The following is an 18,841-nucleotide window of genomic DNA, read 5'->3' as shown; positions in this document are numbered from 1 at the left end:
GTACCAGTCGAAATATAAATCGAAGGGAGCTCCAATAAATATTATCGATCATAACGCGCACGCATGGACTAACGCGGTAACAATATTTCCACGTGATCGAACTGTTAGATTTTACTCCCCAGATAATTCTGGGGCAGATAGTATGTTTGATTTTATCAACGAAATAAGTAAAACCGATCCTGTATCGGTATGGTTATTTAAAAGTAATGAGGAGGGTGAATTTGATCAGTTTGTCAAACCGAACGGTGAAATATATCGCACAGAATCCCTCCATGACGAGATGAAAAATCTTGCGACGTTTTTACAGTGCAAGCACGCGGAAAATACTGACAAATTACTAACTAATTGTTTTACCGTTCCATCTGTTGCGGCTCATTTCGCCAGAGAACGAAATTCATGGAAACCAACACGATTTGATTTACTCGAGGACGTACGCGCAAGTTGCGTCGAATATGGACATGGCGGATTATGGAATACCAAATACAATTACAATGATGTTATTTCGGTTGATATGGTTGCATGTTATCCAGGAAGTTTTCTGGGATACGGAGATTGTTCTGTGTACTTTGAAAGATTTGGTCACCCTACAAACGAGATGACGCGAGTGGCAATTAATGGACCATTACCTGATTTTGATCTGACTGGATTCGCCTGTATTGAGTCGTTCGAGTTTAACGAAAATCTTCACAAGATTTGTTATGTTTGGTTTGGCAGACATTTTTGTGAAAAACGTTGGGCACCTATAGTTTTGTTGCGATATATGCTAGATTGTGCGATACTGACATCGTTGGTGGTCAGTGAGGCAATTATATCATATCATGCACAGACCAAAGTTTGGTTGCCCATGTCAGATTCTGAAGTTATCAGCGAGTTTAAAGATGATATTCCTAATAAACTCAAAACCGCAAAAGATCTCGGTAGAAAAATTATAGGTAAATTTACTCAAGGTGGTGCATATGATTATAAAAGACATCACGCACGATTAATTTTAGATGATGCCGAGTACGATTTTATAATCGCTGATACAACGGCGAAAAATACATTTGTAAATCGAGAGAGTGTTTATTTATCCGACGGAACAAAATTAGGTACGATAGTTAGTTACATAAATGACGTATCCCCGCAATATACTCATCTAAGATCTTCCATGTTGGCTTATGTTTCTATAAATTTATTATCGATGATTAATAGATTTCCTGAGACCGCAGTCAGAGTCGCAACGGACTCGTTTTATATTTCAAGTAAATATTTAGAATCTGTTATGAAATTTACAAGTAATGATGAACGATGGGGTTCGTGGAGAATAAAAAAGGAACTATTACACAATTATGTAGAATCAGCAGATGTTCCAGTGAGAGATTTTTATCGTGAGGGTAATAAAATATCAGAAATGTCGAAGGCACCATCGTTGAGTGATCCAATAACCAGATATAAGACAGTATATCTCAATGGACCTGGTGGATGCGGCAAAACAACTCGAACGATTAATGTTTTTAGAAATTCAGATATTATCGTGCTGACACCCACACATAGACTCGCACGTGAGATGAAACAGCGGCAAGTACAATCGTGTACGTATCATAGTTTCTTTCGGTGGCGCGGAGATACATGGACTCCTGAACGGATGGGAGAAAAATATATACCTAAAATAATTATTTGGGACGAGATATGCACGGTCTCATTGGATACATTAAAAACGTTTCTTGATTGGTTGTTGACGAAAAATACCGCCATAATAATGTGTGGCGATCATGGTCAACCTCCGCCTTTTGTTTGACCATCTCCACATGATTGGTTAAAAAATTTCGTTGATTATTACGAAGAAATAGATGGTGATCATAGAGCTCTTGATGCAAATTTGAAGGAGTTTAAAAAATTAATCAGATTACAATCAAACAAAATTCAGTGTGAAATAATACGTGGAGTGATCTCAGAGACATCAATGAGTGATTTTTTGAACTCATGGAGACCCACCGATTTGATCGTAGCAAGTAGAAAAATAATCAGAGACGCTTTACAACAACAGTTATTTCAGCTGCATAAAGAACAATATTCAGAACTACCCGTTCCGTTATGTTATAGACCATCAGATACACGAAAACAGAATATTAATGTTGATATTCCAGGACCCTTGACAGAGTCAAGGAAACAGAATCTCGTATTAAATGATATTGTCGCCGTTGATATCAGTGTGGTCGAAGATGCATTACGCGCTGACAAATCTCCATGGGTGTTGGGATACGCCATGACGATCCACTCGTCACAGGGATTAACTATTTCTGATACACGAGTCTGGATTGTAGACGATCGCATCGAGTGGTCAAATTTAGTTTATTTGGCGGTATCGAGGGTCAGAAATATATCTCAATTACGTAGAATCATAATTCCTGAAATCGTTGATAAATTTAACATCATCGATGATGATATAATAAGAAAAAAATTAATCGGATACAAACAATCTGACAAAAAAAATAAACGTGACTTTGATCTTGATGTTGAATTTATTATTAAGTTAAAACAGCAGCAGAACAATCATTGCACCAGTTGTAATTGTATAATGTTATGGCGATATTCGAGTAATGATTCAAGACAATTTACCGTAGATAGAAAAGATAATAGTCGCGGTCATACACGAGAAAATACCATGTTAACCTGTCTTGAGTGTAATCGACGTAGAGGCGCCAGCGCCTTGGGTGCTGGCACTAGTGCTAGTTAAGTGATCGAAATCACCGGAGTGATCGCGGTGGTAGTTGTGTATCCGCGGGAATTATTTGTAGTTGTTCACGTGTAAATCCACGTTGAGGAGCGGCCGAATCTAATCTGTAGATTGCAGGTCTGGAAACGCCTACATTTCTTCCAGTGGATCTTGTCACGGTAGATATTTTGTGTGTGGTAACACTCCAAATAGGATCAGTCGCTATCACCTTCAAGTTCACCAGGCTCATATAAATATCTGACTGTGACATCACCTAATATTTTTTGTTTTCCAGCATCTTTTCGTTGTGTTGGTATATTTTTTTTTTTGTGACCGCGCTAATGGGTTTCATGTTGGTTGTTCGTGTGATCTCATTATTTAATGCAGCTATCACGATTGGTAATCTTGCAACCCATTCGCGAGATCTTTTATCCTGAATAAATTCCCTCGCGTATTGATATCCAAATAACCGTTCAGCAAGTGTTCGATTAAATCGCTCAACAATTGCTTGATCACGATGAATTGCAGTATGACCTCGTCGTATTTTGGTATTATGTTGTTTCATCAACGATGATACTGGACCAAGAAATTCCTTACCAGGATCAACCTGTAGTAGCTGCGGCCATCGTAGACCACCTTGTGGTCCGAGTCCTCGTTGATAAATTCGTTCAAACGCATCGGCTACTTCAGATGATGTTTTCGCCGATAGCGGCTCTGCTTCTTTATATCTACTTGCAACATCAACTACGGTTAGCGCGTACTTGTACGTTTTTCCACGCACAGTATCATGCGGTAAAAACAGAATATCAGCTTGATGAACTTCATTAGGAACACTGACATCGAAATACGAGTACTGAATTTGTTTAGGACGTGGTAGATAAATTTGCCATATTGCTTGTTTAGATAACCACGTTTTAGCAGTAGAATGTTTAACCGCCGCTGCATCAGCGAGTTTACCAATTGCTGCTTTGCCTCTCCAGTATCCTCTCGGCGAATAATAAATTGATTCCATTATTAATTACCAGCCCCAATCGCTAATTTACCTTTCATCGAGGATCTTACTAACCAATTAGCTAATGATTCTCTAATATTTTTATTTTTTATAGAATTTAATGAATGAATTAATTTTACATCTGCAATATGCCTATCTTGTAGATTTTTACTTTTATAAGCTACATCATGAGCATGACAAGCTCGATCAATAGCGTTTATTGGTTCCTCGCCTGGTTTTGGTTGATCTTGATCATCGAGCCTGATATCAAGTCTGGTACCAGGACCGCAATAATTATATCCTGGTAGATGTTTTTCTCCACTATATTTAGCCCATGGAGCACCTGGAAACTTTGACATCAAATTAGCAATATCACCACCGCGCTTATTAGGTAAAAACGAAAATTTCTTTCTACCGCATATAGAACATTTTCCACCGTACGCTATTTTTTTATTTTTTGTTATAACTGTAGCTAAATCAATAGTTGGAGTTTTAACTTTACAGCGTAAACAATATAAATTCATGTTATAATATATATGGATATAATTGATTTCTCAGCAACTCGGCAACGAGAGCCAGTTAAGCATCATCCTGCGCTACCGAACTCCATCAGAATGATTATCATAGGACCATCTGGATCGGGTAAGACGCAATTATTACTTAATCTGATAATGAGATGGTTGAAATGGGATAAGTTGTATTTAGTAGCACCATCCGTTGATGATCAACGATGTTATGATGTACTTAAAGATTTCAATGAAAACGCGCGATTACTGGATGAAGATAATGATGTTATAGAGTTTATAACCGATATTGATGAAGCACCATCCGTAGATTCCATAGACGGATTTATTAATAATTTAGTTGTATACGACGATGTGATGCTAGATAAACAATCAAATCCAGCCAGAATATTTTCCCGAGGTAGACACAAAAATACAGACGTGATCTATGTTACTCAACGATATACACAAATACCAAAAGTGATCAGAGACAACTGCAACATTTTAGTTGTGTTTAATGGCGTAGACACACACACGTTGCGAAATATTCATCAAACCTGGTGTGGTGGTGACATGGATATAATTAAATTCAAAAATTTCTTCTCACGAGCGCAAGCTACCCCGCATGGATTTATAACAATAAATTTACATGATCCAAGAACAAGATATCGTGTGGGTATTGATAAAATATTTGGGTAACAGGGGTGATGATAAAATTAAATTTAATTAAACAGATATCATTAATATAATGAACAACTGTGCGTGGCTGCGTCAAGGAACAACAGATAAATGCAACAAAAGGTGCCGTGGAGAATATTGCAAGAAACATAATTATCTTATAAAGAAAAACCTTCATGCTGGTCCACGAGGTTGTGTTGGATGTAACAACGGCGTTAGAGGATTATATCAGATTTGCAAAAATTGCGGTGGAGATCGATATCGAAGTTTGATGAACTATTACAGAAAAAGAAAGAACATAAATCCAAAAATAGAAAAACCACCATCAGAACTTGAATATTACTTGAAACATAGAACAAATTCCGAAGATTCAGATGAAGATGATTCAGATGAGGAAAAACGACAGCGAGAACGCGTTGAAAAATATTCATCAAACTTGGTATGGTGGTAAATTAATAGCAGCAGAGAGGGTACCTACCAACGTTGGTCGTCAAAAAAATAAACAAGAAATAAATAAACACGTAGAGTACTTTATTTTTTCAGCTACTATTTCGAACTGAGGTTTTATTAGTACAATCGGTCATTGCAGAAATAAACATCTCAAGGAAAGTTCATTTGTAAAATCTGGACCTTTCTACGAGATGATTTATTTGTTTGTTTTATTTGTTTTGTCGGAATTCTATGGTCTGTTCACCCTCTCTGCTGCTACATGACATGGACACAATCCATGGATCAGAAATTTATTTATTACAAACAGTCAGTTAAGTAGCAGCCTGGCCACACATGTTGATTTCCCACTCAAATTACGGAAATTTCATATTTGCTGCTAACATAAAAATATTTTGGGATTTTTCATACAGTGAAAGCTGAATTGGTAATCAGCAATGGCAGCAACTTTTTTTTTATATTGCTCCGTTAGGCTTAGATTCATGTTTCAGTATCCTAGCAATATTGCTCTCTCACAGACGATAAAGATATTTCAAAGATTTTTAACATCAAACAACCCGAAGATTATCTCTTATGCTGTTTGTATAATTTTGTCTCTCTGCAAAAATCTTTGATACCTGGTATATTAACATCTTATTCATTTTGAAATGAATACATGAGACCTTTAATCTAAGTAGGGAAAAGATGGTTTCGATAATTTGTGTAAAAAGGGATAAACACTTGTAAAAGGTCTTGAAATTACCTGAGAAACACGGCAACCTGTTTTCAGTGAACTTTATTCTTAAATACAGTTTTAAGGTATGCCTATCGTGTGCTGAAAAATGGCTTTAAACTCCACAATGCCAAAGTTTAAATGCAGAATTACAAATCTCACATGGTCATTATGTTACTCATGTATTGTGCTTGTAGGCAAAGATTATACAAATAAATACATACAAACTTATATGTGTTCTTGTACGTTGGATACAGTTTAATTAATATAAAGTTCTGCAACAATGGGCTTTATTAGAAAATATAGCTATGTCATCATGTTTAACAAAACTTGATTGCCGATAGGTACAATAGATAACAATAGATGACGAGCACCGAATATCAGCCAAGTAAACAACTGACGAAACAATATCAGATGCAGCCTTTGCATGTATGGTGCAAAGAAAGGGTAGTTTTTCACTTTTGCTTTTGGAATTAATGCTCCTGTTAATCTTGTTTGTAACCAAACAATGGAAACAAATATAAAACGTTGAAAACGAAATGGTCAGAATGGATTGCATAGACAAAAAGAAGCTTGACAAAAAATATGAAACCATATTATTAACTTTCTTAGCTTTCATATCTATTGAAATGAAGAACTTAACATTGAAAATAAAAACTGGTGTATTGCGTGTACTGTGGTCTACATCAAGGGGATAAATTTGACGCTTCCTCAAGACGCTTGATTGATATATTATGGTATTGCCATAATATTAACATCACAAATGAAATATACCCACTTATCATCTTCAGATTGGAGAACAATCGGCAAAAATAATAAGTCCAGTCCCTTTGTGGGTCTGAATTTACCCATATATATATATATATATATATATATATATATATATATATATATATATATATATATGACAGTTTTACATTTACAGCACTAATAATGCTGAACTATTTTTTTAATTAAGCTGTCGTTATCTTGTGATCATGAAGGGTGCCAAGACGTGTAGTGTGCGACGTCATCACAGCTGTACTGTTACCACTCACGTTACATTGTGCTTTCTATTACCATAGTTATCACATTCCTAGGTTTTCTCCCAAATAAGTTGGTTCATATTTCATGTAGTTACTTAGGAAAACGTTTATGCCCAAAAGCGCGGTAGTCCATTTGGCAGAGCTTCGGACTTGTAATCCAAGGGTTGCAGGTTTGATACCCATCCAGGTCAGCTATTGTCAACTACTTCAATACCCATCCAGGTCAGCTATTGTCAGCTACTTCAATGTGTCCTTGGAAGGGTGCTTCTCTTTCATTTCATCGGCATCATATAGTCTGCAAAGTGCTTTAGTACCGTTAAAAACAAGCCAACACTATGTTAAAAAGCCGAGGATGGATTTAGAAACAGTTGATAAATTTGATATCAAGAACGTACTGAAGTTATCTTCAAAAAAAAAACCACCCCAAAACCTACTCCCGTGGGTTAGAATATATATGGGGTATAAAATCTTAAACTAATATTGTCACCAACCGGAAACAGGGATCTCCCCAACTTTTTAAAATCGTTTTATTGACAAAGCTGAAACCAATCTCTTGATTCCGCCCACTCATTTGTATATTTTGTATATGTATTCATTGCATAAAAAGGACTTGTTCTTGTCAATTTTTATCTAGCTTGTGTATGCAAAACTAAACATAAGTATGACTTTGACTGCGAAGACAGAGATGAAAGCTGCGTCAGTAAGGGTCAGACTTTATGGGAACGTTAATTAAAATTGTTACAAATGCGCGTTTCTTATACGAGATAATGTTTCACAAAATGCTCAGTTTTGCATAAAACTTTTCTATCCTTTTCCAGACTGGCTACATGCTGTACGAGCAATGGAATCTCTTGCAATCATCTTTATCGCCGTACCCCTGGTGACACTGCCAATCTATATGTACATTGCCTTGGGCATGTACTACAGATGTTTTATCGCCACCATGTGTGTCAGCAGCCTGCTCTCAGGTAACGATAAGACCATTCATAATTCATTTACCATTATCATCAGCCTCCCTCGATATGAGTTGAATACCAATATGAGATTTTCCCATTCGACCAATACGATCACAGAAAAGTTTCTTTATATATATATATATATATATATATATATATATATATATATATATATATATATATATATATATATATATATATATATATATAAAGGCTCACTCATTCTTAACATTCATGTATGAATTATACCGGGAAAGACCCATGTTTTCGTGATTTCTCTTTCATCTTGCCTGAAAATGTTATGGAAAATTAGTCATTGAAAATCTTGGGAAGAATTATTGACGTCTTTTTTCAGCGAATATTATAAAGTCATCGGCCGACTGTGGCTAAGCCAGTGACGGAGCGAGGGGGATGGGGTTATGAGGGGGATGGGGTTATGGGTTGGTTAGGGCATTTGTTCCCGAGCGCCAGACGAACGGGGCGTTGTCGGGAATTTTTGTGATTATTTTTCCTTAGCTGTAATTTTCATAGTGCTTCACGTTCACTTTAGTGTAACTGGGGCAATTTTTCACAAAACTTAAATTTAGGAGTGACGAGTAGGTGGTAGATTTGGGAAGCTGGCAACACATAAAAATTGGTCTCTGCATCAAGTAGAGGAGCCACCCAAAAACGTTTCTCCCAGGTGCCAAGAACCATAGGGCGACCTCAGGGGCTAGGCTCACTCATTAGAATCATCCATCTCTGAGCTATACTGGGCAATATCCAAGTTCCCTTTTTTGTCTTTCCTCTTAGCTAAAAATATTTTTGGAAAACTAGCCTTTGAAAATCCTTGAAAGACTCTTTAGCCCTTCCCCCTCCCCCGCAATAAATAGTTTGTCCTAATGCTGAAACAGCAGTCATGGAGAATTTAATTCATCATCAAGGTCAGAGGTTTATAGAGATAGAACCGAATTAATTACCTCTTCAGACGACCCAAAGAGGAGTTCTGACCGGTTGATGATGTAATATTAACAAGATACCCAAGTGGGTCCGAAATCGTTAATTTGGCGACATTTGCTTCATAGCCAGCTGCTCTTGCCAATAAGTCTATGCTAGTCGGATACTTTCTCTAGAACTTTCTTCCAATGCTCTTAATTGCATTAGTCTTGAAAATGCATGTTTAAGGGTGTCAATGCTTTTTATATATTCATCCATATTTAGTGCCACATCAATGTCATTTGTCTAGTATTGAAATTTCATTATAGCAGGAAGGGAATTCATTCGCTAGCGTGTCAGTTTCATAATGCAAGGTTCTCTGGTTTGATACCCTCCCTGACCAGTCCGAGTCGGCTACGTCGTTGTTTTCTTTGGGAAAGGCGTTTTTTCTCTACGGTATGGTCGATTGGCATCGTTTGCACAAATTTTCAAGATCTAAATGCGATAATGTTTTCTATCAAATTTGGTTAAATTCTTATGAGTGGTGCTTCAGAATAGCAATTTATTCTCTACTTTTAGAAACGGTGACCATATCTGTTGGTAGATTAGCATTATTTTGTACAAATTTTGAAAGCTCTTTTCGCTAGGAACGTCTGTGCCAAATTTGCTCCATACAGGTGCTGTTTCTTCCCTTTTTTTAGAACAAATATAACGCTGAAAATAGCAATTGATGAAAGACGCACGATCGACGAGGTATGATAGGTAACGGACTCAGGGTCATGCCATAAGTTCGTTCGTCATTACGGTTACCTCAGCTAAAACCTACGAATGTCATTAATATTTTTCATGATCATAGAAGTTGAATTTTGTGTGTGTTAAGAACGATACCGTATGAAACTACAATACAGTCAAAGTGACAGTGTTAACGCAGACATGCTAACACCTCTGACAAAAATATAATGCAAATATGTCTCTCAGTTTTATAAATAAGTGACAAGAATTCAGAAAGATATACGAACATTTGCAAAACGAAGATAAAGTTACAAGAAGCGGAAATGGCTTGTTTCGTATAGGAATGAGATAGAAGAAACTACACGTAACTCCAAAATACATTCTTTAACACAGTAGTGAACTAGAGTCCGTGCCAAGGGCAGTTCTTTAAGAGTTTAAAGGATTATTCATTTCTTTATACAAAATATGAAATAAAAATGGAAATTTTTTTTATATAAAAATTTCTTTTAATAATGAAGCAGTGTCTCGTGATCACTTTTTTTCTTCGTAAATCACCCAGATGAACGACAGTCATTAAATTCTGCATTAAAAAGATCACGTGTCAGAGACGTTAAAATCTACTGCATAAATAAGGGCCTGTTTATGTATATGTAGCAGCAGAATCAACGGTCGCGGATTCAAATCTGGTCTTAGATCAGCCGGTTCGGCCGCTGTGGTGTGTTTCTGGGTAACACTTTTCTCCTACTGCCTCGGCACTGTTTAAACTTTGATGTGTTAATGTGCCTCACAAAAGACACACACAAACACACACACACACACACACACACACAACAACAACAACAACAACGTAATTAAATTTCATTGTTTTCCTGCTGTCTCGATACTACAACTCTTTCAATTAAAAAACTAACCTTTCTTCAGAAAACTAAGATTATGTTTTTATTCTTCACGGTGTATAGTCGAGAACCCAGGATCTTTCGAAATGGGGCACACACCTACATACAGGCTGTAGGTCGCCATATTTGCGATTTGCGAACAATATGACCTTGTTTTTAATTTACACAATGTTGCAACAGCAGCTAGCTGGTAGAATTGTGGTCATGACGTAGTGACAGTACATTTGTTTTTGGCCAATCAGTGATCTTCCGGTTATAATATAACACAGTAGCTTGCTAGAAATTAAGGTTTCACTATATTAGCTTGAATCAAGTGAAAGATTCTGAAAGTCAGTGGAGACGCAAGAAATTTTTTCATATGCAAGCTAGCGTAAAAAAACTCGGTGTGAATAGTATTTGCATACTTTTAGAATGTCTGCTAACATGTATAGTTTGATGTGACAATAGTTATGTTAAACGGCTGTGTCCGGTTGATAACGTTGGCCCGGAATGTAATCCTGTTGGACCAAAGAAAATAATAGTAACCTATTGGCATCTCTCAGCTTATCACATGTAGTGGATAAAGCTCTGTACCATCTGTTGAAAAGATCAATTTCTGCACATTAAATTGACACATAGTCATCATCAACTGGAATGCCATTAGGAAATCGAAGGCAATGTATGAAATGGCAGTTTATCAAGCTGCTAACCTTATGTTTCTACGTATTTATTGTGTAGTCTTTGTAGGCCTGTGCATTAACGCGGTGAAACATTGCCTTTGACATTACACACGTTAAGATCGGCCGGAATTAAAGGAAAACTCATCAGCTCAGTCGTGGCTAAAGCACGATGTAAAAGCATGTTCTACCGGTTCTATCAATCACACTAAATCATGCCAAAATTAGAAATTTACAGCCCAATGAATTCATATAAAATAGGGTTTACAGACATTGAACTTTAATACAATGATGTAAAACAATGTAACAGCTAAAATTCAACATAAAAAATAGCCAAAATTAGAAATTAAAATTTGACTGAAAAAGGTACAAGCCTATGTATTACCAACGTGTGTTCCCCCACCCAACACGTGCATATATATATATATATATATATATATATATATATATATATATATATATATAATAAAATAAACAACACCAACACGTAGAATGTGTGACCGGTTTCGCTTTAATGCTTCATCAGACTGAATTCAAACTGAATTCAATATCATTGCTTACGTCATTAAATATGTTGTTTCTAAGTGATCAATGAAATAAACAATATGACATAAACAAGATGACGTCATAGCTTACATTTTTAACGTAATTATCTTATACTTTAACGAATAATTTACATGGAGATGTGCATATACATCAAAGATTAATGATATCTTAATACATAAAAATATGTAAAACTGGATCTTAAAGATACATATATCTCTACTGATAACTATATATAAAATTTATTAATAAATAGAGATAAACAGTTTTAGTAATATTTATATTATGTATAATCCACACTATTTAGAGGTATAGAAAATAAATACATAGAGAAGAGAAAGAAAAAACTATATTAATAAAACAAAACAAAAAAAATAAAAATAAAAAATATATAGACTATATATGCTAATATACTCTTTACAACTGTTAATGAGGTTATCAGAACTCAATTTATATAATAAAAAATATGGTGTGCATAACGCTTACTATCAAGTATTTTATAAATAATTAATCATATGCAGAAAATTATTCACAAATTCACTTTCACTTTTAAAGAATTAGTAAACTTATTTTTATGTTATTAGATTATACTTTTACCGATTAAAATTGTCTGCAAAGTAAAATAATATGAAATATTCATATCTAATTGTAAACAGGGGACATAATTCAGAAAAAATTACTAAATGTCATATAGTGTTTTTGAATTTAGACCTTTTGGATATGCCGTATTAAGACGGTGAATCCAATAGGTTTCCTTTAGTAGGCGTTCCATTTCAGAATCAGCTTTAACAATAGGTTGGAAGGAGAAATCTTGCAATGTATGGGAATTTTTGTTAAAATGTGCGGCAACATGAGATGAAAATGATTGATCGATATAATTTTTTATATCTGATCTATGTTGGTTCATACGTTTAGATATTTGTTGACTGGTTTGTCCAACATATTGTATGCCACATTTTTTGCATGTTAACAAATAAATAACATTTGATGTTGCACAATTAATATCACAACGTATATTAAAAGTTTCTTTCGTATTATTACTATTGAAAGAAGTATTTTCATTAATAAATGAACAGTGTGAACATCTAGGTCTATTACATTTAGTTGATGATCCTATTTTATATGATGGTTTTTCTAATTTGGAATTAGTTAGGAAATCTTTAAGATTTTTAGTTCTTTATAAGCAAATGTGGGTTTGCTTTCGTGTATCGATTTAACACTTGCTTTACATGATAAGTTTAATAAATCCCAATACTTATTGATAATCTTACCTATATTAGGCAAACTTGGATTATATTCAATAACAAAAGGAATGATATCTTCATTTCTACTTTTGATTTTATATTGTAAAGATTCAAGCTGTGTAAGAGAACAATGTTGTCTCTACCTCTCCACACCCTGCAACCCCATCCAGACTTAGGACTGGATTAACCAGTGGCTTACTAAGAGCAAATGGCGCCTGGGGCGACAATGATGGCCACAATAAATATGTGCGCCCCAAGACCTCTGGCGCCCGTGATTTTGGTGTCCCGAGACCTCTGGCGCCCGCCCCGTACACTAATTGGATTAACCACTGCCATGGAAATGGTACCAATGCAAACTGTACAACATTAACATCTAGTCTAATTTCAGTTTGTGTACATTCGTACCTTATCCATAAAATTGCTACACCTAGTCCTAATGACATACCCTGGCTGAGTAAACAATCAGATTTGAAATGCGTCAACTCCATCACAAGGCTACAACAGCTGACTCAGATAATAAAACGAAACAACTTTAGAGCCATTAGGCCTATTATTATCACGCTAATCGTCTTACAATTGATAACACCTGATCTTCTTCCCTTCACTCCGTCCAACCACCACTCGGTAAGAGTGCTTTTAAAGCCCATAAATATTATTGTTTTATTCAATACCGCAATATATTTGATAGCACCGTCCAATATACTAGTATATCCAGCATGGTAGTAGATTTGATAGTACCATCCAATATGACCGCTCCGGTGGCCTAGTGGTTAGTCATACCAAAGACTTAACAAAAATGGTACTAGCAGCTGCCTCGCTTGGCGCTCATCATTAAGAGGTTAGTGTTAGGACTGGTCGGTCTGGTGTCAGGATAATGTGACTGGGTGGGACATCATGCTACATGTCTGCGGCATGATGCCCCAGTGCTAGACATCACTATAAACTGCCACACTGCAGACATCGTAGCGATATGACTAAAAATTGATAAAGCTACGTTAAAAATCCCAATCACACACACACCATCCACTATACTAATATATTCAATACGGTAATAGATTTGATAGTACCATCCAATATACTAGTATATCCAGTACGGTAATAGATTTGATAGTACCATCCAATAGACTAGTATATCCAGTACGGTAATAGATTTGATAGTACCATCCAATAGACTAGTATATCCAGTACGGTAATAGATTTGATTGTACCATCCAATAGACTAGTATATCCAGTACGGTAATAGATTTGATAGTACCATCCAATAGACTAGTATATCCAGTACGGTAATAGATTTGATTGTACCATCCAATAGACTAGTATATCCAGTACGGTAATAGATTTGATTGTACCATCCAATAGACTAGTATATCCAGTACGGTAATAGATTTGATTGTACTATCCAATAAGAAAAAGAAAACCTGCCTGGGGGAATGTCCAGCCTGTATCAATGGTCACCATATGAAGATAATGAGCACTTTCTTATTCAATTCTTCATGCATGTAAGGCACATTATTGAACTGTGTTTTCTCTATTACTGACATCTTCAATAAACTTAACCTGGCCACTTCATCTAAATACAGAGCTAACTGTGACACACACACACACACACACACACACACACACGCACGCACGCACATACAAATGATGGCATTTCAAATCTGTTTACGTCTAATCTATACAACAGAAGTTTCTTAATCTCCTTTTTCGCTGTTTATTTTTTTAACTTGATTATTTTTAATGATATATATAGTAATCCCTTCTCAAATGCTGGATCATGTCGAGTTGTCAGCATCAGAAAATCTAGATCATTACGAGACGCGAAGCGTCTAGTCACGATCCGGATTTTCGGATGCTGACAAAAAGACATGATCTGGCAATCAAGATCGAATCACTATAATGATATTGTCCTTTTTTTAACTATCAAATTTCAACTAATTTAATAAACTCCCTATATACATGTATATACAGACTCGACACAAATTTCATGCAGTTTTTTTGTTTTGTTTTTGTTTTTTGCCTAATCAAGTGTTATATAAACTGAGCGAGAAATATACTATAACGTGTAATTTGATATACTTTTACCAGTTATGTATAGATACTTGCTTCCTAAGTGATTGTGACAGTCGCATGACAAATACACGGACGCTCGAGTCGAGCTATATGACCAAAGCAGTCGAAGTTTTAAAACAAGCGAATGATCGAAAACCGGATCCGATTGACTGCCGAATCTAACAGAATAGCTGAATGTAGTCATGAAATTTGAAATGGTGACAGAAGGTATTGTTTTATTATTCCACATGGATTTAAAGGTAATCAAAGATAGTATTTGATCCGGAAATATTCCGTACATATTGTTGAAACACCCTTCAACTAGTCGCAACTCAAGAACATCGAAAACTTCAGATAAGCGTCTAAAATCTACACTGATGTGTTGAGGATGGGTTTGTCTGCGTCAGTTGCCAGACTTTATGAAGAGGTGAGATCAAACCGCAAACCGTCTATCAGTTTCAGGACAGGTTTGAGGGCTGATTTATCAGACTAGTGTTCCAAGTGTGTGTTAACTGTTCGCACGGACAACGGGACCGTTCTGTATCGCAGATTCTGTCTTAAAAACAAAATCTTGCATTTATGTTTTTTCCCCCAGCCTTTTATAGTTAAAGTATACATTATTATAAAGCTGTGCGGAGAGATTCCGACAATATCATGATTTGGACCTATTCCTTTATACCCTTTTTGTTACGGTAGAATTAGCATGTCTTATTTAGTCTGTATATTTATAATTATAAGCAAAAGAGTTAACTCGTTGTTTATTGTGATCATTGCTTATTATGAGCTTGAATGTAAATCATGCACACGGGAGATGGTATTTATATGTGTTGCATTTTGTCTGATCCCGATCAAAATATGTAGTAAAATAAAATAAGCATAATACCGAAACGAAAGTAAAATAAAATTAGCATAATACCGAAACGAAAGTAAAATAAAATTAGCATAATACCGAAACGAAAGTAAAATAAAATTAGCATAATTCCGAAACGAAAGTAAAATAAAATTAGCATAATTCCGAAACGATAGTGGCTAATAGGTATATAGTCTTCTGATGCCTGAATTTTCAACTAATATGTTGAAAAATGTATGTCTCCATGTTATTATTGCATCACTGCGTCCCGCCTAACTCCTCATCCCTCGGCCCGTCAGGTGTATGGATTCGCCACTGGTATACTTAAAACATAAATAGTTTTAAATAATACGTTGTTAAAACTAAGACTTTGTAAAGGTTGAGAGAATTTAGTAACGTTCATTTTATTCGTCTGAAATGGCCTACATTTGCTTTAATGGACATTTGTAACTGGTAATTACAAAGCATCGTGGTTCAATGATTTCATATGGACTGGTACAATACTGAGTTGGGTACAGCGAGGTCAAAGTGAAAGATCAAACGTGCAAGGCATTAACTTTAATGCCGTATCTAATCTACTAACACGTGCTCTGTTAACAATAAAACGTTGCACATTGTTATCTGTATATCTATATCATTTTCTCTTTGTATGAATGTCCACCACAACAGTGTTGGGGCATACAGTGTTGTATATGTCCGTCCTTTGGTTTGTCCTTCACACTATGGTTACGTTTTGTGTTTAGGTCGGATTTTAGGTATTTTGGTAGGCATCCTTGTTCCATGAACACTTTTCTGATTTGAAGAGGAATGTGCGACTGCAGTATGTCATCATGTATTTTTCCAACTGATTCTCGTGCCATCATAACTTGTGTGCAATATGTAAAAACAGTCTTGGAATTTTGATTGCCACTTTAAACAGAATAATGAAGTGAGAAGGAATGAATAAAGTGCTTGTAAGCAAACTGGTTTGTCTCTGAGTTTTAGTAATTTATTCTGCCGAATCTTTTCACTGACGTCTGTTATGTTTTTAATACGTCATTTTCATTTTTTTTCAGCGATATGCGGGATAGTAGGTGTGATCGTGTATGGTGCTGAAGCCACAAAACTCGACTGGATCATCTCGTGGAGCCTTATTGTGGTTGTCATTGGATCCGCATGCGCATTCATTGGTTTCCTCGTCCTTTTGGCTTCCTTGTGTGCCAAGCGACCCGAGTCGATCAAGCAGGCCTATTTGCCTAAGAATTTGTATATCCATGAATCAAAACCTAAACTGTATACCATTCAAGTGGATAGTCAATAGCTGTTTAGCTCTGTCTTTCATGATGATAATGATGAGAGCATTGTTAATGACCAAACTTAGTACATTTAATGCTTATCTGTTATGTGCGTGTATTTTAAGCGCATTAAAAAAATCTAATCGCATATAAATTTGTACTTTAAGTTACATACCCTTTTTTGCTTTCAGTTTTATTTGTTTAGAGGGAAATCGATCATTTTGAATTGGTCTCGAACAGTTTTGTGCAGGGTAAATCGGTCATTTTGAATTGGTCTTGAACAGTTTTGTTGAGAGTAAATCAATAATTTGGAATAAGTCTAGAACAGTTTTGTAACTTTTAGGATGTTATCTGAAACAAGAGATGGCCTCTTTAATTTTTCTACACAAATATATATAAAATCAAGTTATTTTTATAAGTTGTTTTGGATTTTTTTTGTTCTCTGTTTGGGTGTAATGAGATAGTGATATCATTGCCAGTACCTTGCCATTCAATTACGCAGTCTGCTTTGTGACTGATACTTATATTAGAATTAATACCTTGTCATAATGCCCATATAAAGAAATAAGGATACTAGATATGATGGTTACCTAACATGACATGTATGTTTTTATAATATTGAACAAGGAAACAGAAAAAATCAAATCTCAGCATTGCAACATTTGAGATAGAAAGAACATTATTGTTTGAAGGCATTATGTATTGAGAATATCACTATAACTATGACGACTTTAGAAAATTTTGCATTGTCATAAAAAAGAATGAAAACTTGTGTTATATACTTTAAAGATTTGCTGATAAACAGTTGGGTATTCTTCTTAGTGGTTTAATTATAGTTTATACTTCAATATCTTTGACCATGTAATCGTTTTGCAAATTTGTCTCGACCAGTACATATGAGGTTATTGCGATGCTATGTAAAGTGTGTGTAACGTTTGTATGATTTGAAATTTTCCAGTGGGTAGTCCATCCACATCATTTCCACATCAGTGATGATGAAGAAAGTGGATCGATTATCTTTTTGCAAGAAAAGACCAGTAAAACAAAATTTGAAATAGTTCATCAAGATTTGACATTCTCGTCTGGTACGAAACATTGGTGTATTTCAATGAAGTGTGTTCACATGAAATAAGTAGTGATAATGTTTGGTTGATTTTTTATAGTATGTATAATCTAGAGCTTTTTACATAACGATAACGTACAAACAAATACGAACATCATAGACCCTGACTTCCCACTGCATAATGCACTGACAGCACATGGTCTAAGGTGCTGAAATTAAATTACGGCGAATGAATTAGGCCCTGATCTGTCGGTGCTTGTATTTGGATCCCTTTTACATACCAGATTAAATACGGTATATTACAAGACTTGATTCATGTGCATTGTGTTAGTATCGAATATTCACACCTTATGTTACTATATTTGCATCGACCAAATAAAATTTTATATTTATTTCGAACGTGTCACTTTTTGTCGAGCCCAAATTTCTGAAAAAGAGACACAGAGCAGTCAATTTTCTGGCTGTGACCTCAACTGACAAGAATAGACAAGACAAGACAAGAAAGGACAAGACAAGACAAATATTTATTGGGTAATTTAAGGTCATTGGCCCATAACACATCATGACACAATACTGTACTGTAAAAGAGCGCCTGGATAAGTAGTTTAAAAT

General features: G+C 35.5%; 1 protein-coding gene across 1 annotated transcript in view; it reads left to right on the top strand.

Annotated features, from left to right (window-relative positions):
* LOC149808164 (uncharacterized) overlaps positions 1-18,624 on the top strand; it is a 60,370-nt gene extending 41,746 nt beyond the window's left edge. The window contains exons 2-3 of the mRNA XM_089974022.1: positions 7,870-8,019; positions 16,948-18,624. Coding sequence (XP_089830148.1) covers positions 7,870-8,019; positions 16,948-17,192 — 395 coding nt within the window. The 3' untranslated portion in view covers positions 17,193-18,624. The remainder of the gene's footprint in view (positions 1-7,869; positions 8,020-16,947) is intronic.
* The last annotated feature ends 217 nt before the right edge of the window (positions 18,625-18,841 follow it).

This window comes from Sinohyriopsis cumingii, chromosome 1 (assembly GCF_028554795.1).
Source record: "Sinohyriopsis cumingii isolate HCF-2022 chromosome 1, ASM2855479v2, whole genome shotgun sequence".
Lineage (NCBI taxonomy): Eukaryota > Metazoa > Mollusca > Bivalvia > Unionida > Unionidae > Sinohyriopsis > Sinohyriopsis cumingii.
Note: the sequence above shows the minus strand (reverse complement) of the source record. Positions and strands in the feature narration are given on the sequence as shown.